General features: G+C 42.5%; 2 protein-coding genes across 2 annotated transcripts in view; both read right to left on the bottom strand.

The window, feature by feature from the left end:
* The window catches only part of LOC311147154 (phosphatidylinositol 3-kinase regulatory subunit gamma-like), a 57,998-nt gene extending 46,359 nt beyond the window's left edge, over window positions 1-11,639 (bottom strand). The window contains exon 1 of the mRNA XM_084183789.1: window positions 11,413-11,639. The gene's annotated coding sequence lies outside the window, so the exon portion shown is untranslated. The remainder of the gene's footprint in view (window positions 1-11,412) is intronic.
* Window positions 11,640-13,557: 1,918 nt separating this feature from the next.
* The window catches only part of LOC311146284 (microtubule-associated serine/threonine-protein kinase 3-like), a 28,376-nt gene continuing 17,506 nt past the window's right edge, over window positions 13,558-24,427 (bottom strand). The window contains exons 10-16 of the mRNA XM_084182777.1: window positions 24,074-24,195; window positions 23,644-23,835; window positions 23,043-23,269; window positions 22,492-22,614; window positions 21,132-21,268; window positions 17,479-17,666; window positions 13,558-17,175 (exon numbers count right to left, since the gene is read on the bottom strand). Coding sequence (XP_084038903.1) covers window positions 16,367-17,175; window positions 17,479-17,666; window positions 21,132-21,268; window positions 22,492-22,614; window positions 23,043-23,269; window positions 23,644-23,835; window positions 24,074-24,195 — 1,798 coding nt within the window. The 3' untranslated portion in view covers window positions 13,558-16,366. The remainder of the gene's footprint in view (window positions 17,176-17,478; window positions 17,667-21,131; window positions 21,269-22,491; window positions 22,615-23,042; window positions 23,270-23,643; window positions 23,836-24,073; window positions 24,196-24,427) is intronic.

Raw genomic sequence — 24,427 nt, forward strand, 5'->3', positions numbered from 1 at the left:
GTCTCCAGACCTGAACCCCATTGAAAACTTCTGGAATGTGATCAAGAGGAAGATGGATGGTCACAAGCCATCAAACAAAGCCGAGCTGCTTGAATTTTTGCGGCAGGAGCGCCATAAAGTCACCCAACATCAATGTGAAAGACTGGTGGAGAGCATGCCAAGACGCATGAAAGCTGTGATTGAAAATCAGGGTTATTCCACCAAATATTGATTTCTGAACTCTTCCTAAGTTAAAACATTAGTATTGTGTTGTTTAAAAATGAACACAAACTTATTTTCTTTGCATTATTCGAGGTCTGACAACACTGCATCTTTTTTGTTATTTTGACCAGTTGTCATTTTCTGCAAATAAATGCTCTAAATTACAATATATTTATTTGGAATTTGGGAGAAATGTTGTCAGTAGTTTATAGAATAAAACGAAAATTTTATTTTTACCCAAACACATACCTATAAATAGTAAAACCAGAGAAACTGATAATTTTGCAGTGGTCTCTTTTTTTTTTTTTTTATATTCTTTGTTTATTGAATTTTCAGTACCAGCATTTAGTAAATAATTGCACTTGAAAGTTATTTGGTATGAATATGGAACAACAATTTGAAGACAACGATACAGCAAAACATAGAGAGACAGACATGAAAGAAAAAATAGACATTAAATACATAAATAAGATAAAACACAAAAAAATAAAAAAATAAAAAATTATAATTAAAAAAAAGAAAGAAAAAATAAAGAAATAAAAAATAAAATAAAAAAAGGAAAAATATCTGTTTTGATCCAGTTGTTATAGGTCAGCTAGCACAGTTATTACCGTCCTTAACATCCGAGATGTCGTATATGCACATACCAGGCTTCTTACATCACCAATATATAAATATATATCACTCTGGAACTGCAGGGAAATGTATTCTTTTAACATAAGAAAAGAAGGGAGCCCACTTTGCATAGAATTTGTCTACAGACCCATTGAGTGTCTGTTTTATTTTCTCCAACTTTATGCAATTCAAAATAGATTTAATCCAAAGAGCATGAGAAGGGGCTGCAGAGGATTTCCATCTAAGTAAAATTAATCGTCTCGCTAACAACGTGACAAAGGCAATTACATCCTTATTCATTTTGGTCAATTGTATTGTGGGTAAGGAAACTCCAAATAATGCAATGAGAGGGTCTGGCTCGATCTGTGTGCCGCTTAATTCTGAGAGTGTGTTAAAGATGTCTTTCCAGAAACCAACAAGAGATGGGCAGCACCAAAACATGTGCACATGATTAGCAGGGGACTGGTTACATCGAACACAATTAGGGTTCACATCCTTGTAAATTTTTGATAGTCTTGCTTTGGTCCAGTGGGCCCTATGAATGAGTTTGCATTGGATGAGGCCGTGTCGAGCGCAAATAGAAGAGCTATGTACCCTTTTGAGTGCCCCTTCCCATAGTTCATCAGATATTTCCTCACCCAGTTCCTCCTCCCAAGAGGATTTGATATTGTTTAATGAGATGGCTTGTAGTGAGCAAATTTGACTATAGATTATTGACAATGTGCCTTTCTGATTAGGAAGTGGGGTGAGAAATGTGTCGAACTGTGTTCCACCAGAAAGGTTGGGGAATCCTGGATCTATGCTGCGGACATAACTCCGGACTTGTAAGAACCTAAAAAAATGATGTCTGGGGAGACCAAATTTAGCTGATAATTGTTGAAACGTACTAAATGTATTGTTAGTATACAGATCTCTGAATCTTTTAATACCGAGATTAGACCATGTTGAGAAAGCACCATCAATCATAGATGGGGGAAAAGCTGGGTTTGAGGCTACCGGAGCCAAGGAAGAGGTTGTTTGAAACCCAAAGTGGCGCCTAAATTGATTCCAGATCTTCAATGTTGTTTTGACACATATATTATTGGTGAAGGAGGAGTAAGGGCCTGTAATAGAGGAGTGAGCGAGGGAAGACAATGATGCCGGTGTAGACGAGGCAGCCTCCATCTCCAGCCAAGTTGGGGGTGGGAATATCACTCTGCTCTGCAACCAGTACTGAATGATCCTAAGGTTAGCGGCCCAATAATAGGATCTGAAATCTGGTAGAGCTAGACCGCCGTCTGGTTTGGGCCTCTGCAAGAGCTGTTTTCGCATCCTAGGAGGCTTTTTGTCCCATATAAAGGGTAGAATTAGGCCGTCGATCTTTTTGAAAAATGTATTGGGTAGAAATATTGGAAGGCACTGATAGAGGTATAAGAATTTAGGGAGAGTATTCATTTTAATAGAGTTAATTCTAGCAACTAAGGAGAGGTGTAGCAAAGACCACCGTTCCAAATCGTCCTTAGTACGGGTTAAGAGAGGAGCAAAGTTGGCTTGAAAAAGGTTTTCAAACCTAATTGTGACATGTACCCCGAGATAAATAAAACTACTGTGAGCTATTTTAAATGGCAAGTTATGTAAAGGGGATTTTTTTGCAGCCATGTTAAGTGGCATCAATTCACTTTTACTGAGATTTAGTTTATACCCTGATAAGTGACCGAAGGATGCGAAAGTGGCAAGGGCAGCAGGGACAGAGACAGAAAGATTGGATGTGTATATTAATAAATCATCTGCATATAAAGACAGTTTGTGTTCGTGCCCGTATCTGACTATGCCTTTGATGAGGGGGTTGGAGCGAAGTGCTATTGCAAGTGGCTCTATGGCGAGGGCAAATAGTAAGGGACTTAAAGGGCAACCCTGACGTGTCGATCTTTGCAAAGGGAAGCGATCTGATTGAGTGTTATTAGTCCTGACAGAGGCTTGCGGGGATGAGTACAGAAGTTTTATCCAGGTCATGAATTTGGAGCCAAAGCCAAATTTATTTAGAGTGTAAAAAAGGTATTTCCATTCCACCCGATCAAACGCTTTCTCCGCGTCCAGGGATATAATGGCTTCAGAGGTATTGTCGACAGAAGGATTGTATATAATATTAAATAATCTTCGGAGATTGAAGAATGAGTGTCTATTTTTTATAAATCCTGTTTGATCCGGAGAGATAATTGATGGGAGGACTGTTTCTAGCCGCGTTGCCAGAATTTTGGCTAGAATTTTATAGTCCACATTTAGCAGGCTAATTGGGCGGTATGATGCACAGTCAAGAGGGTCTTTGTTTTTTTTAAGAATAACACAAATGGTTGCTTGAGTGAGAGTATGTGGGAGAGCACCATTTACAAATGCATCATTGTACATTTCAATTAGAATAGGGGCTATTTTGGTGATAAACTTTTTATAAAACTCTGTCGGGTAGCCATCAGGCCCTGGGCTTCTCCCAGATTGAAGGGATTTGACAGCGTTAGACAGTTCTTCAACAGTGATCGGCTGCTCTAATTTTTTAACCAAATCCCGGCCGACCGAAGGCACAGAAAGTGAGTGGAAGAAATCATCCAATTCCAGTGTATCCGCTTTACTTTCAGAGGTATATAGAGACTGGTAAAATCTCTTGAACTCCTCATTGATCCCCCCAGGATCTAATGATATCCCAGATGATGTACGGATTTTTGTAATCTGAGATGATGATGATAGTTGACGTAACTTGTGAGCTAATAATTTACTGGCTTTATCTCCTTGTTCATAGTAAGTGCTCCTAGACTTGACAAGCATTTCAGTAACCTGGTCTGTTAATAGTGTGTCAAATTCTGCTTGCAGAGTTAAACGTTCCTTATAAATATCCGGGGATGGTGAAACGGCATAAATGTCATCTAATTGGGCAATACAGCGTGTTAACATAGATAACCTATTCCTTTTCAATTTGTTCTCATGTGCGGTGTAGGAGATAATTTCACCTCTGATATAAGCTTTCAAAGTTTCCCAGAGAGTAGACGCAGAGATGTTTGGGGTTCTATTTGTAATCATGAAAAAGTCGATTTGACTCAAAACAAAATTGACAAAGTGTTCATTACTGAGCAGTTGAGTTTTTAGTCGCCAAGGCGGTCGCTGATTGTCAAGATTTTGAAAAGCTACTTCCATAGTAACAGGGGCGTGGTCAGATACAACAATTGGGTTATATGAACATGAAGATATGGAGTGGAGGAGCCGGTCATCAACAAGGAAGTAGTCTATGCGCGTAAAAGTGTGGTGAACCGATGAGAAAAAAGAGTATGCTTTCCCAGCTGGATTAACCATTCTCCAAGGATCTGAGACTGCGAATTCAGACATAAAGGTTCGAACAACTCTGGCTGAGGTTGATAAGGTGGTAGGTTTAGTGGAGGATCGATCCAATTGTGGGTCTAACCAACAGTTAAAGTCACCTCCTAAAATCAACATATGGGTGGACATATCTGGGAGTGTAGAGAAAACCGATTTGAAAAAATCACCATTGTCCCAATTAGGAGCATAGATATTAACAAGAAGAACCTTTGTATTGAGCAGCCTACCACTGACAATTATATATCTACCATGGGGATCTGCGATCACCTTAGAACATGTAAAAGGTACCGATCTGTGAAGTAAAATAGCCACCCCTCTCGCCTTACTCTGAAATGAGGAATGGAACACCTGACCCACCCATCTGCACCTAAGACTTGAGTGTTGTGATACCTTCAGATGAGTTTCTTGGAGAAAGATGATGTGAGCTTTCAAATGATGAAGATGGTGTAGCACCTTACTACGTTTAACTGGGTTATTTATGCCCCTGCAGTTCCAAGTAAGAAAATTAAAGCCATTCCCTCCAGCAGTATGGGCTACACTAGGCTGAGTCATATCTTAAGAGAAAGAGAGGATGTGTAAAGGACAAGGTACAATGTAAACTGAAGATCTTTGTTGAACCTAAAAGCGCAAATGTAAAAAACAAAAACAAGCGAAGAGGCACAAAAAACATATACAAACTATATACAAATAGAGAGTGAACAAACCCTTCCCTCACACCCGCCCTTGCCGAAGCATCTCCCCAAATGAGATGCAAGCAAAACCCTAAATACAAAGAAAGTTTAGAGCTAAGCATGATAACTCTTACTCTGTGCTACCTAAGATTAGTGACCATTTAACTAGAGTAAGCCAAACATGGATAGAATGGTCCCCAACAGAGTCTAAGGAAAACTATCCTCGATTCAGAGAGGTTTAACCTCGACGCAGATGGTAAATGATCAAACTGAAACAGCCATGCAGACCCCCAGATATTGGCATTAGAGGTGGCAAACCTGGGCATGCGGTACAACAGCCGCTTTCACGTTCTTGTTGATGAAATCTGCCGCTATAGCCGGGTCCTCGAATCTGTGCATGGAGCCGTCCGGTAAAGTCAGTCTCAAAACCGCAGGGTAGATGAGGCCGAACTTCACGCCCGGGCAGGCGTGTAGTTGGCGTTTCACAGCTCCAAAGCTAGCCCGCCTCTTAGCCACAGCTGTTGTGTAGTCCGCAAATATCGAGACTCTTTTACCCTTATGTAGAAGAGGGGATGCTTCTCCCGATCTTCTCAGTATGTCGTTGCGGACGTGAAAGAAATGCACCCTGATGACAAATGGTCGTGGGGGTTCTCCATCCCTGGGTCGGCTACGCAGAGTGCGGTGAGCCCGGTCTAGCAATGGCTTCTCCTCTAGCCCGAGCAGCTCCTGAAGTAGCTGGGCCATGTACTCCGTGGGCCTTGGGCCCTCCACTCCCTCCGGTATTCCCAGTAGACGAATGTTGTTCCTCCGCATTCTACTTTCCATATCTTCGCATCTATTATCGAGGAATGCCACCCTAGTTGTCAATGAGCCGACGTTAGCCTCTAGCTCGCTAATGCGAGTGCTGTGGTCTGTAGCACCTCGCTCCAAATCCGATAAAGTCACCCCATGTGCGTCGAGCTTATTCTGTATACTCTCGATAGATTTTTTAAGCTCGTCTTTGATCGTTGATATCTCTGACCTGAGATTGGTAGAGAGACAGTCAATTTTTCCGAAAATGTCGGTTTTGAGGGTGCCTATCACGGATTGCAGCATCTCCACAGTCAGTGTTTCCGTGGGGCCGGCATTGGCAGCGTTCGGTGGCGGGGGTGAGTCGGGAGAAGTTGCAGGCTTGTTGCGGCCTGCTCTTGCAGACTCTGTTTTTGGCCGGGTTGATGTCATTACGAATTTAAATTTATTAAACTTGAACTGAGTTGTTTATGGGTCTCTTCAGACGCCTGGGCAAACAGAAATGTATGCTATTTTGCAAAGTTAAATATATAAATTTGGTCACTAACTCAGGAGCGATAGGGAGACGCGTGCTACATCCTTGGCTTCCAACAGCGCCGTGGTCTCTTACTTTTTCCAGAGCTGTGTGTGTGTGTGTGTGTGTGTGTGTGTGTGTGTGTGTGTGTGTGTGTGTGTGTGTATGTATATATATATATATATATATATATACACACACATACACACTACAGATACGTAGTCGCCTGCAATAATCGAAGCATCCCTGTGTCACGGCCGCAAACCACAAAGCACGAAAATGGCGAACTGTGGCAGTGCTATGCGTTTGTGCAATCTTGGTTGGGATGGAAGGATCGGATTATGCTACTGCGTCATAACGTACCAGACTCCCCAAGTCATACTGCATCACATTTTCAAATCTCTATTTTGAAATAAAGGTCACATATACTATACTGCAGTTCTCAACAATTCCCTGATTCTCTTCATGGGATAATACAGATAAATACATGTGAAATACCAATGTTTGAAACACAGAAAAAGATGACCAGCCTTACAGTTCTAAAGCATCCAAATTAAAGAATGCGGTTTCATTTAAGACCATTTTCTATGAAGGGAAATTGGGATATTATGTCCCACGTAAGACTGTTCTGTTGCTCCAGAAAAATTTCGGCAGCCTTCTCGAAAAGTAACCTAATCATGCCAAAACCCTTCAAAGCAACAATATTGAAAGAAAGTCCTTTCGATGCAAGACGCTCCTTGCTCTTATAATCGAACACGATTCATTGCAGAAAAACATCTCTCCCATGAAATCATTCACATTCATACAAGCTTGGTAAAAAAGGTCCTCAATGGCTATGTAAACCCATTACATCATTGTTTTTGAGATCTCACCTAGGCCTAATAAATTATTCAAGACCAGTTCAGTGACAAAATCATAATCTCTGACAGTAGTTTTGAAAGGTTACTTTTCATTAATAGGATTGTCTCTTGTCAATCGATTTTGTCGATTAAGTCAGAGCCACAGTAGGAAAATCCTAAATCACAAAGACTACTACTGTATCCATGGTCAAAGACATTACCTTTGTTTTTACTGTAGCTTCAGCAAGAGGAGTGAAGCGACAAAATAAAAAAAGACACCAAGTTGACCATCAAAATGGCAACTGTGCCTCAGAGAGAGATTAGGCTTTCAAACTAGTATTTGGTCCCACAAAGTAAGGTGAGATGAAGTGTCCTTTTCCCCCTCTGTGGGTGACGTGATGACCAAAAGAACATCAGAGATAGAGAGGGGGATGTAATGGAGGGGTTGGGCTTGTGACTCAGGACATAAGAGCTTAGAAGCCCCCAGAGTTTTTTGGGGCATCTCTCGAAACGTCCAAATTCAAATTACTACTCTTTGTGAAGTCGCTTATGACATGCCATTAGGTTTGATTTTGACTGGATATAATAAGTTGCTGCTAAAATCTAAATAACAGTCAAAATTCTAACTGTACACTTCTCAGTGGCGCATCTTCAAATCTGGGTGTACGTGCACACGAACCTCAGACACCCCCCCCCCCCCTTCAAAAAGCAAGCAAAGATTCTCGTGATCATCTCTGAGTTCTAATATCATCGCTATAAAACGTTAAATAGTTATCATGATTACAGGACGTACCGTTGGGCAACACTAATCACCCCACTTTTGAGGAGAGAGGAACTGCACAGACTCACCAAGGCTCTCTGTCCGACATCCTCCGTGTCGAGAAAAGAGGTGCCAGGGTAGACACGTGGCACTGGCATACCCAACCACAGTCCGCAATCCTCACACCACCAACACCCCCCCACCCCCCACCCCCCCCTCTCTACGCCTGCGCTCCCCTCGCCGAAAAAGTCCATTCCACTTTGCCATTTTTTGTTTGTTTATATTCACAACCTTGCAGAAGAAAGCTGCAATCGTCCCGCACTCTTTGGTAGTCCAATTCAGCATTTTTTCCCACAGCAAAATAAATGCTGCAACTAATACGAGTTGAAAGGAGAATCATCTCTGTTACAGTCCTACACATGGAAAACAGCCCACATTTCAAGGCAGCAACTTGCAGGCTTGTTGTCACTGGATCCATCCCTTTTTTCCTCACTTTTATTCAGTCAAGAGACGGCACACTTTGTTATCAGGAGAGCCCAAACGGCTGAGGGAGACCACAGAAAATAATTAATGAATAAAAGGCAAGAAACTCACTGTTGCTAGAGAGAGGGAAACTAAGCCTGGCCTCCCATTGGCTGCTGTTTGGCCATGTGCTCCGGAGTCACCAGAGAAGCTTGGGCAAATCAAGGAAATGTTCTAATATTAGAAAATGTATCTAGGCAGTGATCAGCTCCTGACCCAAACAACTCCACCTATTTTACACTGCACATTGCATCCTCAAAGACTGACTCGGTTTTTTGATGAGGACACTGAAATGTATGCAGTATGATAATAAAACAAATATATTTATGAAACAATGGATTATACAGATACAATTCATGTCTGGTGCTGCAGTATTAGGTAAGATATATTTTACAATTACTAGGAATGGACCATTAAAATGAACAGATAACCGATTTAGCAAAATCTGGATGACAAATGTATTAAATTCAAAGCAGAAGAAGGTTCCTTTACAGCATCAGAGGCACCAGCCACTCAAACGGCGAGAACTTGATATCTTGTCTTTTATTATTATTATTTTTGTATTTGTTTGACATTTTTGCTGCACTGTTAGGAGCTAGTGACAAGCATTTTGCTGCACCCGCTATAACATCTGCTAAACTGTGTACGCAACCAATAAACTTTTATTAAGAGTTTTCTTCATTTTAAATCAAGATTAATATAACTAGAAACTCAAATAGACTATTTGTATGCTTTGCGGGGTCACCAGTCATACAAATATTGTTAATTTGTATGAGGATGTATCAACAGGAATGTAGCTGCGAGCCAAGATATTTTGGTATACAATCATAGCAACTTTCGAACTATTTTGCAACAGCTTTTTGTCCTAAGTAAGTGAAGTAGTAAAACATAAAGTGGTCCTGAACTTATCAAATAAGGGTTGCTTTGTTTGGCTCGAGCTGGCTGTTTATAGCTCCCATTACTACTCAGCTTAACCTCGATACAGCAAAATCTCTGTAAAACACTTGCTACAGATATTGCAAATTTGACACATCATAGCTTTGTGTTAATTCGCTCAATGTGTCTTTACTATAACAACGATATAGCCGAGCGGAAATTACACATAGGCCTACTTAACATTTTACACATACTTTATATTTTATGAAATAAAGAAACAGAAATACACATGAGCAATTCCACGGTAACAGAGTGACAGACTCAGATTTTTCACATCAAACAAAAAGCAAATAGCTTTCAACACATTTACTTGAACAGTGCAGATGCAAAAAAACAGCAAACTGTCATTCTGTTAGCAAACTTTACATCTGCACTGTTCTTCCAGTAAATTTGTAAAATGTTCAGTAGAAATTGTTAAAAGTAGTCCTTGTATGGCTTGTTAACTTTGCAATCATTGGTTTTTGTTTGACATACATTTTAAAAGTGAGTCTCAGTGTTACTCTGTTACTGTGTAATTGTAAATAAAATAAATAAATAAAATTAAAACTAATATTTACGTGCATATCTGAGCCCCAAAATGCACCTAGTATTGTAGGCCTAAACTAGAACTTACATACAATCACCTTGTGGCCATCTGTCCACTGGTAGACACCATTATGCTAGTTGCGGATGTCAACAGTCTACAACATAATATAGTAATATCTCAAAAGCATATTTGAAATCTAATACTTGTGATATTGAAGCAACAGCACCAGGCCGATATGTTGCATAAGATGATTCCAGAACAACAGGCCTCTATAGCTAAATGCATCAACAACAAAATCCTCCTCTGCAAATGTCAAGGTAGGCCTACATAGCGTGGTGGTGTGGCTTGCTAAGAGGCAGTTGCCCTTAGGTGTACATCAGGGATCAGCTTACCCTAACACAGATCATACTTTAACTAGTTTGCAAGTAAAACGCAAAACTGGCCTGAGAGCATTGTGGGTGCTTTTCTTTATACCCTGGTTGGGGAAGGGCTTGGCCCTCATCAGGGCACATCTCTACTGTAAAACAAAAAGGGGGGAAATGATTTGCTGTATCGGAATGCCATCAATTTGCTATAATGAGGGACTTGAAGATAGTTTTGACCAGTTTTGCCAGTCAAAATGAAAAGGGACATGGGGCTTTGTGCACTTTCACACACTTTCCTATAATGAAAAGTTAAACTGAATTAATATTGGCATGCCATACCACCTCTCAACACACCTCAAGGTGTTCCTTACATTTTTTTGCAGAAGAGATACAACAGACGTTAGAGGATGTCCTAACTAGAAGTATATTCAAAATAAGTGGTCATTTGTATGCTAGTTGTTTTTCTCTTATTTCTAAGTTGGGGAAAAATAATAATACAGTGTAATAGTTAGTCATTGCTACACTGTACATAAGCAACCCTACCTTACCCTAAGTACAATGCACAGAGTAGCAAACAAGTTAATACAAAAAATATATATTACATTACACTGCATTTACAGAAATGATTACACAGCAATAGGGACTGAACAGGCAAGTGAACAGGCATTGTTGCCCCAGACATTTGTGATCCTGCAAGTTGTGGAATCAATCCAAGAGAAATCTGGGAATATAACTTTGGCAGTGTCCTAAACCAATGCAAATATAAAGAATACGCTTAACTTTTAAAACAACAAAGTACACTAACTGTGTAATAACAATATTAGAATGGTCCAAAATATAGGGCTGCTGTCAACTACAGCTACCTTTGTCGCAACAATGTAGCAAGTAAAACTCGCACATGAACTTGCAGATGACGTGTTTGAGAAATTCGCAACCGTAGCCATTATTTTGTCCGTGTTAAACACAATGTTGCTACACTGAGTAAAAATGTTGCCGACAAAATAGTGCAACATTCATGCACCATATGGGAACTCTGGAAAATATGGTAACATTAGCTAGCTAGCTCGACTTGGTAGATGTTTAGATGTCAATAGAGAGGCGCACGTTAGTACTGCAAGTGGCAGACATTATGCAACTAACTAGGCTAACTATTATTTTAACATTTAGCCTGCTATAAAGAAAACGACTTGTTGCAGTGTCCTCGACAAGTTTATAGACCTGTGCAAGTTCGTACTGCGTTGTGTGCGTAGGGCACTTAGTTGAATCTCTTCCACCATTTTCCCGTTTAGAGGCTATAGCACTGGAAATGTGCAAGAATTTAGAAAAACTCACCCGTAGACGCAGATTCCTCTTCCAAATATCTCGCTGTGGTGGCACTTTAACACATTGAAATGCAGACAGTGAGCTTCCTTATCTTTCACCTGTTCTTTTCCTCAATGCTTTAAAGTCGTCCACCTCCTTTGATCACTTCTGGTCCGGTTTCTTTCTTTCTCCCTTTCTTTCTTTTGCTGCACATAACTCTCAGCTCCCTATACAGCCATTTTCCAGCACAGCACCGCGCAGAAAAGGAGAGTGCGTGGGAACTAATATGAACAGCGCGGAAACAAACGAACCCAGTCGGAAAAGCACGAATCATTGCAGGACAGGAAGCATATGGTAATTTCAATGTAAAAGGACCCATGAGCACCAACATGTGAAGTTCATAGGATCATGTCAAATTGGGTGTCAAATTAAAACTAACAGTCTATCTTTATTAGAAATTAAGGCATATATACATGTATCAACCATTTTCCCATCCATAAAATTTAGAATAAGTGAAGGCTTAGACTTTCATTTTGTTATTTTTTATTTATTTAACTAGGCAAGTCAGTTAAGAAAAATTCTTATTTACAATGACAGCCTACACCGGCCAAACCCGGACGACACTGGGCCAATTGTGCGCCGCCCTATGGGACTCCCAATCACGGCCGGTTGTGATACAGCCTGGAATCGAACCAGGGGGTCTGTAGTGACGCCTCAAGCACGGATAATGAAAGTTCACATAAGTAACAAGTAGTTCGTGTTTTTACTGATATCAGTTTTGTTTATGAATTATTAAGTGATTCAATCCAAATCAGTAATGGCATTTTCGAAAAATCAGTAACGGAATTTCTGCAATTGAATTGGCTACAATGGGAAATCATAGTAGTCACAGACCACAAGTGGGTTCACAAGTTTGGACAGCACAGTACAGTAAAGAAAGGAAGAGTATAGTTCAGTACAGTAGAGTACACTAGAGCTGAGTACAGTATAATGTATTGTATTGTACTGTACTGTACTGTATTGAAATATACTGTACTGTGCTGTACTCCACTGTAGTCTAATGAGCTCTACTGTGCTGTACTTTGATGTCCAAACGTGTGAAATATAGACTTCTATGATTGGTTCAGATTTGGTCCAGACCAATCAAATGTTGTCTTATTTGGGGGCAGAGCTCATTAAAATAATAGCCAGTGTTTAGAATAATACCCAAATATGCAAATGAGGATATATCTATACCTTTGTGTACCTATTTAAGATACATCACCAGGAAGAGAATTACATTCATAGCCATGTATTTCTGTGTAGTACAGATCAGGGACCATGATGAAATTCTATTACCGCAATTCCGTTATCGGGTGTAAATTAACTTCACTTACTGTCGTTCAATAACCAAAATAGATTTTTTCAAAGTCAAGGTGTCATGTCATAGCTGACACACCATTCTTTCTGCAGACATCGTTAAATCTTAATTCGGAGCAGATATTTAACAGTTTTGGGAAAACGTGGACACAAAAAACTGTGGGAGATTTTACAGAAATTATGTTAACAAACTTTGCATCTGCACAGTTCTTCTAGTAAATGTTTTTGTAAAATGTTCAGTGTAAATTGTTCAAAGTAGTCCTTGTGCATAGTTATACAGTTTGTTAAACTTTGAAATCAATGTTTTCTGTTTGGCATACATTTTAAGTGAAAAATTGGAGTCTCGGCGCAATTCCGTTATCGTGCAATTGCCCGTATGCCCATGATAAATATTTCACCTCTCCTGAATTGAAGCATTTCAGTCATCCTAAAAAAAAGTATATTGACAGTACAACCATTTCATGCCTGTTCATAACTGCGTTTTTTTTTTTTTTTATGATTATACCATAACCTTGCTCAGTATTCTGATGAAGTGTTGTCTATGCTGTATCAGATAGCACTAATAACTAGACTACTCCAACTAATTTTCTTTACAATTAGCTACCAGGTTGAACAAAGAATATTTACATTTTGTCATTTACCTGGCCTTCAGATGTGATGTGAAGACTTATTGTAACAGACACAATATATATTGTTTTGAATGGAAAAATATGCATTTGATCACAATAAGCCTCTACAGTTGTTAGTGTTGTGAATGTGCTTCTCAAAAATGTTGTAAGATGTAAGTCCCGAAAATAACTGTACACTTCATATTAGTCTTCTGCCATTAATTTATTTCAAACACTGTTAGACAATTGAGAGAAAATGGATTTCACACCAACTTTCACCAGAAACCAGTTTGGGAAATATACAATGAAGTAGTTTGAGGGTCACCAAGGTAAGACAACGAAACAAACATGAATGATGTTTATGGATTCCAACTGACCATTACAGATATCCACATTTATCATACATCAGGAAAAATATGAGAAGGTAGTTGTAATCAGTTGGTTATATTCTTCGTCCACCTCAGGCTTTCGCTCTGTTTATTATTGAAGTTGAATCAAAGACCACTAAATGAATACATTTCAGTTATGTAAAAATACACACTAATTTGGGTGCATTCAGAACCAGTGTATTTTTTCTTGTGTTACATTAAACAGTGTAGAAGTGCAGAATGGGTCATATATTTGCAATCGAAGTCTCCTTCTCCATGCTGTAAGAATCAGACAAAGTCTCTAGCAAGCAATACCATGAAAACAACATTCACTAATATAACAAGTAGTTATTGAGTTCAGTGAAAAATGTCTAGCATGAGGACACAGTAGTAGGAAGAGGCAGTACTTCCAATAAAGGGACCACACTTTGACAACATCAAGATCTGGGAAATCCATTTGGAATTGAATGACCTATTTGATTATACCCTCACAAAAATCACACTTATTTGTTTCAAGTTCTAATGAAGTATATAAATAAAATAGATACGTTTTAGATTTCTGACCTTCTGTTATCCTATCTCGTTCCAGTTGTTCAAGTATTAGTTGGTGACAAATTATTATTTGTATTTTAACTCAATCAATATTCCCATATCCCCAGCAAACTGTGAAACACGTGTTCCTAACATCACCTGACATACAGACAGTTCATCCTAATATTACAGTGTATTTGAAATACCCACGAGTAGAATAATTTTGGTTGTTAATTCTATAGTTGCAAAAGAAAACAATGACAGTATACAACGTTGACAGCCAAACCATTGCCTACATCTTCAAATCTTTCACCAAACCTCTGTCATTCTATCAAGTCTGTTGTCCCCCACACACACACACACCCACACACACCCACCTTTTAAGCATTGCCAACTGCTGTTTAGGTTAGTTATGGTGTTTGTAAACAGCATAGGCGTATCAGCAATGCAACAAGACTGCTTCCATATAAAAATATACAAAACACAGTTCAATTTCTTTGTCCTTCATGGCTTCTGTTGGAATCCTGCTGATCCCTGTAATTCGTTGTAACAATAACTAAGTGCACTCCCCGCCACTGTTTCAGTAAAAAGCTGAGGAATGGGGAATGGGGCTAGAGAAATGGAGTTCTAACCATGTTTTGAGGCTTTACAGTGTTTGTTTACATTTACAACCACTGGAGCAAAACATGTTTATAATTTTGGGTGCTGATGGGGAATGACAGTTGAACTAAGCTCATGAATCTTTTATAAATTATAATCTTCAAGAATCTATGGGTACATATCATTAATTTATAAGTCCAAAAATGGATGGAGCAATTGCCGATTGCCCCTTTTAACAGTGAAGATTGAAAAAGTTGACATACAGTACACATCTGACCCTAAAATGTAAACATTCATTCATATAACATGGTTTAAAAACAGCACAGGGAGCGTTCCTACATGAACTATGTAAATCTTCAAATGCAAAAGGAAAACAAGGGTTCTGAAAAATTATGAGAACAGTGTTAAGGGAAAACGCCTAACCTGTGCAAATATACTCTTCTGCTAGATTACATTGTAGGGTAGCTTGCGTCAACAAGCAGGTAGATGGTGATCCTGCAATGCCCTAACACTAGTATCAAAAGGTAGCAATTATTCTGTGTCCCGTCAATCATTTTGTGATTTAAACTAAAGAAGAATCGGTGGAGTGTATCCATTTGATGACATCACTGGATGATTGACAGGGCATGGCAGCAGGGTTCATTCCTGAAGCTTCCTATGTACGGTACCTCTTATTTAGAAGGGTTCTTATGAGTAATCCATGCTTTGGCACGGTGGCACTATTTCACTATCCCTGATTCTTTTGGATCCAGTCTTGATAGTGACCACAAATTACTACTACCACATTATTGTTCTAGTGTGTTAAAAATGGCACTGAATTAAAGGGCTTAGACACACGTTAAGTACATAAACATTCAACGTATGTTTGAAAGGCCAAATTTGATCAGACAAAATCAGCAGCCACTTTTGGAATACTAATAAAATTTTAACCAATTTAACAGAGATATTGGAGAAAACATTTTCTTCATCTGCTGTCTCCATCTAGAAACCACATCCAAACCTTTGTTCTTAATTTAGTTCATTAACTTGAAGTTTCCTCATGTCTCTATCAATTCACACAACAGAATGGCTGCATCAAATGTGACGTTTTCACAAATAAGGGCCAATACATTAAGTCATATTCAGCCCGAAACAAATAAAATGAACATTAAAAAAAAGTCATAAATAGGTTATTTAAAAAAAAAAAAAAAAAAAAGTATTTACAAAGTACAAAAATGTTACAGGTGCTACAACCTAAAACCAAAGGGGGGAAGGAAGGGGAAACCAAAAAAAGGATGTAAACCAATTTTGGATCAACAGTTTTGAGAGTGGTATGATGCATACTGTAACTCAACCGTGTGACGGCATCGTTTTTGTTCTCTCCCTCCGGTTGCCTCGATTGGCTCAGGCTTGAGTATATTCTCGCGGATAAACATACAAGCCCTTCATGTACTGTACAGTAGTCGGTCAGAAAGTAGGTAACCTTAGTCTAGAGTGAGACTCTACCTTGACCTTTCACCTTCTTGGAGCAACGCTAGGCTAATAACCCTCCTTCTCCTTTGGTTTGGATTTCTGCGCTGCTGTACCCTGTGCTCCTCGCCCCGCCGCCTCCAGGCTCCAGTCGGACTGAGCCGAGTTGATCCACGACGCCTTGAAACGCGGCTGCCTGACGGGGATCGCGGGGCTTGGCGCCTCCTTTTCCTCCGGGTCGTCAAAGCTAACCTCCTGCACCGCCTCCTGCTTCTTAAAGGAGTCCCTCCTCTCAGACAGGGCAAGTTTCCTCATCACCACCACCTCCTTGGAGCGGTGGTCGCTGCTGGCCGACTCCCTGTGGCTTCTCTGACCGCCCAGATACAGGCCCTGGCGGCCATGTTGTTCTCCCACACAGACAAACCCTGTGGCGGTATCCTCCAGGTCCTCTAGCCCCTCCCCTTCCGACAGGGGCATCTCCATGGTGTGTCGGCGGGTGGCAAAGGCTTTTTTGTCGCCGTGGTACACCCCTGAGAGCTTCTCGGCCGACTGCACCCTCTTGAGGAGGGGCGAGCGGGGCGGCTCGGCGCTGCGGGGGCGCACAGCATGGCGGGCTATGGTGGGAGGGGACAGGGTCTTGCCGTGGAAGCCGTGGAGGCCTTTAGACAGGCTGGGGAGGGAGGACGGAGAGCACTGGGGGGAGAGGGGCTGCGGAGGTGGGATACAGGCCAGCGGGGAGGGGGGGATGCTGCTGGTGGACTTGCAGCGACCTGCCTTGGTGTAGCGGCCCAGGACCTGAAGGGAGCTGGGACGGGCCTGGGGGACGGGGGAGTTGGGAGAGCTGGAGCAGGGAGAGGAGCTCTGGGGGGAGTTGGAGTCTGAGAGAGAACATGATGTAGATAAGACTTTGATTTCTGCAGTTACAAAGAAAACATTCTCATTGTAGTGCTGATAACTGTTTGATAATAACTAGAATAAACTTTAGCCTGAATTTCTTCTGTATGACATATGCCATTAAATCCAAAGCTTTGGCATAACACAGGTTTCCTCAAATACAAATTGGCTTGGCCTATCACAAGGGTTGAAACATTGTCAAATGCCCACCTAAAAACACAAAATTATGCACGACACAAAATGGTGGCCCAGTTTCGATCCAATAAAGAGGCTAGCTAGCAACTCACCTCCAGACTGGTCGGGGGCGGGGGAGCGGCAGGGTGTGGAGGGCCCAGGCGAGAGGCTCTGGGTGGGGGAGCCAGACAGGCTGTCACTGGAGGAGACTGAATGTTGGAAGCCGGAGGAGAAACTGCGACTGCTCTGCATGGGAGGAGGGGTGTGCTTGGACAGCTTCTTCCAGATGGTACGTCGTCTACTACAGGAGAGAAATGGGATTCAAGTGCCTTCGGAAAGTATTCTGACCCCTTGACATTATCCACATTTTGTTAGGTTACAGCCTTATTCTAAAATGGATTAAATAAATAAAAATCCTAATCAATCTACACACAATACCGCATAATGACAAAGCGAAAACAGGTTTTTATAAATTTAGGCAAATGCATTGAATATAAAATACAGAAATACCTTATTTACATAAGTATTCAGACCCTTTGCTATGAGACTTGAAATTGAGCTCAGGTGCATCATGTTTCCATTGATCATCCTTGAAATGTTTCTACAACTTGATTGGAGTCCACCTGTGGTAAATTCAATTGATTGGACATGATTTGGAAAGGCACACACCTGTCTATACAGTGAGGGAAAAAAGTATTTGATCCCCTGCTGATTTTGTACGTTTGCCCACTGACAAAGAAATGATCAGTCTATAATTTTAATGGTAGGTTTATTTGAACAGTGAGAAACAGAATAACAACAAAAAAATCCAGAAGAACGCATGTCAAAAATGTTATAAATAGATTTTCATTTTAATGAGGGAAGTAAGTATTTGACCCCCTCTCAATCAGAAAGATTTCTGGCTCCCAGGTGTCTTTTATACAGGCAACGAGCTGAGATTAGGAGCACACTCTTAAAGGGAGTGCTCCTAATCTCAGCTTGTTACCTGTATAAAAGACACCTGTCCATAGAAGCAATCAATCAATCAGATTCCAAACTCTCCACCATGGCCAAGACCAAAGAGCTCTCCAAGGATGTCAAGGACAAGATTGTAGACCTACACAAGGCTGGAATGGGCTACAAGACCATCGCCAAGCAGCTTGGTGAGAAGGTGACAACAGTTGGTGTGATTATTTGTAAATGGAAGAAACACAAAAGAACTGTCAATCTTCCTCAGCCTGGGGCTCCATGCAAGATCTCACCTCGTGGAGTTGCAATGATCATGAGAACGGTGAGGAATCCGCCCAGAACTACACGGGAGGATCTTGACAATGATCTCAAGGCAGCTGGGACCATAGTCACCAAGAAAACAATTGGTAACACACTACGCCGTGAAGGACTGAAATCCTGCAGCGCCCGCAAGGTCCCCCTGCTCAAGAAAGCACATATACATGCCCATCTGAAGTTTGCCAATGAACATCTGAATGATTCAGAGGAGAACTAGGTAAAAGTGTTGTGGTCAGATGAGACCAAATTCGAGCTCTTTGGCATCAACTCAACTCGCCGTGTTTGGTGGAGGAGGAATGCTGCCTATGACCCCAAGAACACCATCCCCACCGTCAAACATGGAGGTGGAAACATGCTAAGGGGACAGGACAACTTCACCGCATCAAAAGGGACGATGGACAGGGCCATGTACCATCAAATCTCAGCCAGGGCATTGAAAATGGGCCGTGGATGGGTATTCCAGCATGACAATGATCCAAAACACACGGCCAAGGCAACAAAGGAGTGGCTCAAGAAGAAGCACATTAAGGTCCTGCAGTGGCCTAGCCAGTCTCCAGACCTTAATCCCATAGAAAATCTGTGGAGGGAGCTGAAGGTTCGAGTTGCCAAACGTCAGCCTCGAAACCTTAATGACTTGGAGAAGATCTGCAAAGAGGAGTGGAACAAAATCCCCCGAGATGTGTGCAAACCTGGTGGCCAACTACAAGAAACGTCTGACCTCTGTGATTGCCAACAAGGGTTTTGCCACCAAGTACTAAGTCATGTTTTGCAGAGGGGTCAAATACTTATTTCCCTCATTAAAATGCAAATCAATTCATAACATTTTTGACATGCGTTTTTCTGGATTATTTTGTTGTTATTCTGCCTCTCACTGTTCAAATAAACCTACCATTAAAATTATAGACTGATCATGTCTTTGTCAGTGGGCAAACATACAAAATCAGCAGGGGATCAAATACTTTTTTCCCTCACTGTATAAGGTCCCACAGTTGACAGTGCATGTCAGAGCAAAAACCAAGCCATGAGGTCGAAGGAATTGTCCGTAGAGCTCCGAGACAGGATTGTGTCGAGGCACAGATCTGGGGAAGGGTACCAAAAAATGTCTGCAGCATTGAAGGTCCCCAAGAACACAGTGGCCTCCATCCATTCTTAAATGGAAGAAGTTTGGAACCACCAAGACTCTTCCTAGAGCTGGCTGCTCGGCCAAACTGAGCAATCGGGGGAGAAGGGCCTTGGTCAGGGAGGTGACCAAGAACCCGATGGTCACTCTGACAGAGCTCCAGAGTTCCTCTGTGGAGATGGGAGAATCTTCCAGAAGGACAACCATCTCTGCAGCACTCCACCAATCAGGCCTTTATGGTAGAGTGGCTAGACGGAAGCCACTCCTCAGTAAAAGGCACATGACAGCCCGTTTGGAGTTTGCCAAAAGCCACCTAAAAGGACTCTCAGACCACGAGAAACAAGATTATTTGGTCTTATGAAACCAAGATTGAACTCTTTGGCCTAAATGCCAAGCGTCACGTCTGGAGGAAACCTGGCACCATCCCTATGGTGAATCATGGTGGTGGCAGCATCGTGCTGTGGGGATGTTTTTCAGCGGCAGGGACTGGGAGACTAGCCAAGATCGAGGGAAAGATGAACGGAGCAAAGTACAGAGAGATCCTTGATGAAAACCTGCTCCAGAGCGCTCAGGACCTCAGACTGGGGCGAAGGTTCACCTTCCAACAGGACCACAACCCTAAGCACACAGCCAAGACAATGCAGGTGTGGCTTTGGGACAAGTCTCTGAATGTCCTTGAGTGGCCCAGCCAGAGCCTGGACTTGAACCAGATCGAACATCTCTGGAGAGACCTGAAAATAGCTGTGCAGCGACACTCCCCATCCAACCTGACAGAGCTTGAGAGGATCCGCAGAGAAGAACGGGAGAAACTCCCCAAATACAGGTGTGCCAACTTTGTAGAGTCATACCCAAGAAGACTTGAGGCTGTAATCGCTCCCAAAGGTGCTTCAACAAAGTACTGAGTAAAGGGTCTGAATGCTTATGTAAATGTGATATTTCTGTTTTTTTATTTATTTTTAGATGTGCAAAAATATCTAAAAACCTGTTTTCACTTTGTCATTACGGGGTATTGTGTGTAGATTGATGAGTAAAAAACAAAAAACAATTTAATACATTTTAGAATAAAGCTGTAACGTAACAAAATGTGGAACAAGTTAAGGGGTCTGAATACTTCCCGAATGCACTGTAAATGCTGTGGGTATACAGGGTTTCAGCAATCGGTTACTAGGCCGATTGGGTATTAGATGATTTTTATAATACTCTGATATATGATTATGTGAATGCAAAACATGGCTATGTTTGTACAAACGGCACCCAATAGAGGAGGGCTTTTTGTCTTATCTGCCATGACACCCAGATAGCAGATGATACACATTGGTAGTGATGACTGGAATAACTGCTCCTCATATAATGGAGAGCCTTGCAATGTTCTACTCTTACCCTTCCTGGCCGTCCTTCCTCTTGCTCTTCTTGCTGCGTCGAGCCATCTTGCTCTTGTAGCTGGTCTTCCTGGCTGGGCCCACCTTGATGGAGGTGTTCTCCAGGGCCGTGGTCTGCAGCGTCACCTTGTTGCCACTCTGTGAATAGAACGGCTATTGGTTTACTGGGCACCAAATGTTCTATGTAGGATATGTAGGCTAGAGAATGCATATGGAATATATATTTCCTGCTTATAGAACTGTGATCACTGATTTGTAACAGGATTGCACAGGTAAAAGGACTGGGACGACTGCAATGGGGTTAATATGGACAGGGGCAATATAAGGACTGAAGAATTTCTTGGGGTTTCTTTTTAGGGAGACTGGTCTTGAGAAAGGCCTTGTGCTGAAACATTAACGAGCTATATCCTTGTTTCTTTTTTGTTTGTTTTTGTGGACAAAATGTAGTCATACTGTTTATTTCAGAAGGTAGGAAAAAGGGAAGGGGAGAAAGAGAGAGAGATGGGGAGAGAGAGAGAAGGGGGAGAGGGGGGAGGGAGAGAGAGAGGGGGGGGGGAGAAGGGGGGAGAGGGGGAGAGAGAAGGGGGAGAGGGGAGAGAGAGAGAGAGAGAGAGAGAGAGAGGGAGAGAGAGAGGGGGAGAGCGAGAGAGAGGGGGAGAGAGAGAGAGAGAGGGGAGAGAGAGAGAGAAGGGGGAGAGAGAGAGGGGGGAGAGAGAGGGAGAGGGGGAGAGAGAGGGGAGAGAGAGAGGGGGGAGAGAGAGGGGGAGAGGGGGAGAGAGAGCGAGAGGAAGCGAGAGAGATAGGGAGAGAGAGCGAGGGGAGAGAGAGAGGGGAGAGAGAGAGAGGGGGGAGAGAGAGCGAGAGGGGGGAGAGAGAGCGAGAGGGGGGAGAGAGAGCGAGAGGGGGGAGAGTGAGCGAGGGGGGAGGGGGAGCGAGAGCGAGCGAGAGAGAGAGGGAGAGAGAGGGAGAGAGAGAGGGGGAGAGAGGGAGAGAGAGGGGGAGAGAGAGGGGGAGCGAGAGGGAGAGAGAAAGAGGGGGAGAGAGAGGGGAGAGAGAGATGGGAGAGAGAAAGAGGGGGAACGAGAGAGAGGGGGAACGAGAGAGAGAGAAAGAAAGGGAGAGAGAGAGAAAGGGAGAGGGGGAGAGAGAGAGAGAGAGAGGGGGGGAGGGTGAGAGAGAGGAGAGAGAGAGAGAGAGAGAGAGAGAGAGAGAGAGAGCGAGAGAGAGAGACAGAGTGAGAGAGACAGAGAGACAGAGAGAGACAGACAGACAGACAGAGAGACAGAGAGAGAGAGAGACCAAACAAAGGAAAGGAAGAAAGTATTAGGAGAGAGTGATGGTCCTCTTCCAGTTGGTCTCACTTTGAGAAGCAGCTCCACCACCTCAGTGTGCACCAGCCCCTGGACCGACTCCCCGTTCACGTGGGTGATGAGGTCACCAGCCCTAAGGCCCACCTCGTGGGCCGGAGTGCCCTCCTCCACACACTACAGGAACACATGAAGAACAACCAATCAGAATGTAACCCTGCTTTGACATTTATCAATGCTTTCAGAAACTAAATGTACAACAAGACGAAATAACATGTTGGCTAAAGAATAAACTAACAAACTGGCACCCAAACTAACAATAATCCCTGTGGATTAAAACCAGCCAGATATTTGGTATTTGTTGTTATAAACAACTATGACACATAATGAAATAACTAAACAACACAAACCAATCACAGATAGATCAACCAGACAATAAAACCAAGTCCCAATACGTTAAGTGTAAAGCGTGACTGCAGCAGTACTAGGAACCATAGAGATGCATACTTGAGTGGCCTGTGCCATAAAAATGTCCCTGACCAAGATGGCCATCCTGTAGTCATGTTGTCTAGTGATCTATTTAATTCTGTGGTAGGAACACTTACCCAGACCATGTGGTGCACGGTGTAGACGTCCAAGTCACCCATGTAGACGCGGATGGCGCGCAGGGCGAAACCGAACCTCTTCCCAGAGCTGTGGATGACCATGGGGGGGCGAAGGCTGGTGATGCTGAGGGACAGGTCTCCCCGGCTGGGGGACGAGTCCCGGGACGAGGGGTTGGAGGATAGGGACAGCGATGACTTGGGGCTGCTGGGGAGACCGTCCGTGGTGTCTGGGGGTATGGAGAGAGAACACATGTTAGGACTGAGGAATTTCTTGGGGAATTTAACAAAGTATAAGTCGGAACAAGCATATCAATCATAGAGGCTACAGGGCATTGTAGGCTACATACACAATACAGTGGTGTTGTTGTTGTTAGCATTATGCTAACCTCTGAATATGTGTTAGAGTCAGTGGCTGCATCTCAAATGCTTGGCCCATATAAAATACAGCTTTTAGCCATAGCTCTGGCCAAAAACAATCCATAGAAATGTATGTTCTATGAAGCGATGTATGTTACCGGGAATAGGGTACAGTTTGAAACTGACCTCTCTTAACGTCTGAGTATACTGGTACAAGCTAGCTAGCTCCGGTAGTTTAATTTACCTGGGGTGATGATAAGGGACAGGCCCGAGATGGAGGCTGACTTGGGGACCTTGCAGCCCGCCGGGGGCCTGAGCTTCTCTGGGGTGTCCAGCTGGTGCCCGATGCGGCGGGACGCCCCTCGCCTGTAGGAGGGCCGCGTGCCTGTGCTGTTACTACGAAGACGGATACGCCGCAAGTTGGACACTACGCCATCTGATAGAGGAGTGAAAGAGGGAGAGAGAGGGGGCGGGTGGTAAGTGAATGTCTAACAGTGCACGCTAGAGCGTGGGCATTCTTCTCTTTTAGTAATGTAAGCCCAGTACAAATAGCCTGTGTGTGTATATATACACACAATATCTTTGTGGGTGTTTACTTGACGTATATGACAGTGTGTCTGTGTGTGTAGGCCTAAAAATATTTGTGTGTGTGAACCAGTGCAGTCTAAACTCACCCTCTTCCTCAGCTGCGATGGCGAAGCGTGGCATGGTGTCCAGGCTCTGGGTGCTGTTCATCACCAGCGGACTGGCACTCCTCTCTGACTGGGACAAACTGGAGGAGGCCCTGGGACGCAGGCTAGTGGACAAGAGGGGAGGAGAACATAATCAAGTTAACAAGGACAGGACAAGACAAGACACACTTACAGAGACAGGGTAATTGTGATCTGGTTATGCTACAATGAATGGAAGAACGACTCTTTCTACCCGCTAATTCATATTTAACTTTAAAATGTGTGCATGTTTTCAATAGTTGGATTTGAGTGTGATTTCTCCCTTATACCCATACACTCTTAGTAAAAAAGGTGCTA

The sequence above is a fragment of the Coregonus lavaretus genome (genome assembly GCF_964263955.1).
Source record: "Coregonus lavaretus genome assembly, chromosome: 19".
NCBI lineage: Eukaryota > Metazoa > Chordata > Actinopteri > Salmoniformes > Salmonidae > Coregonus > Coregonus lavaretus.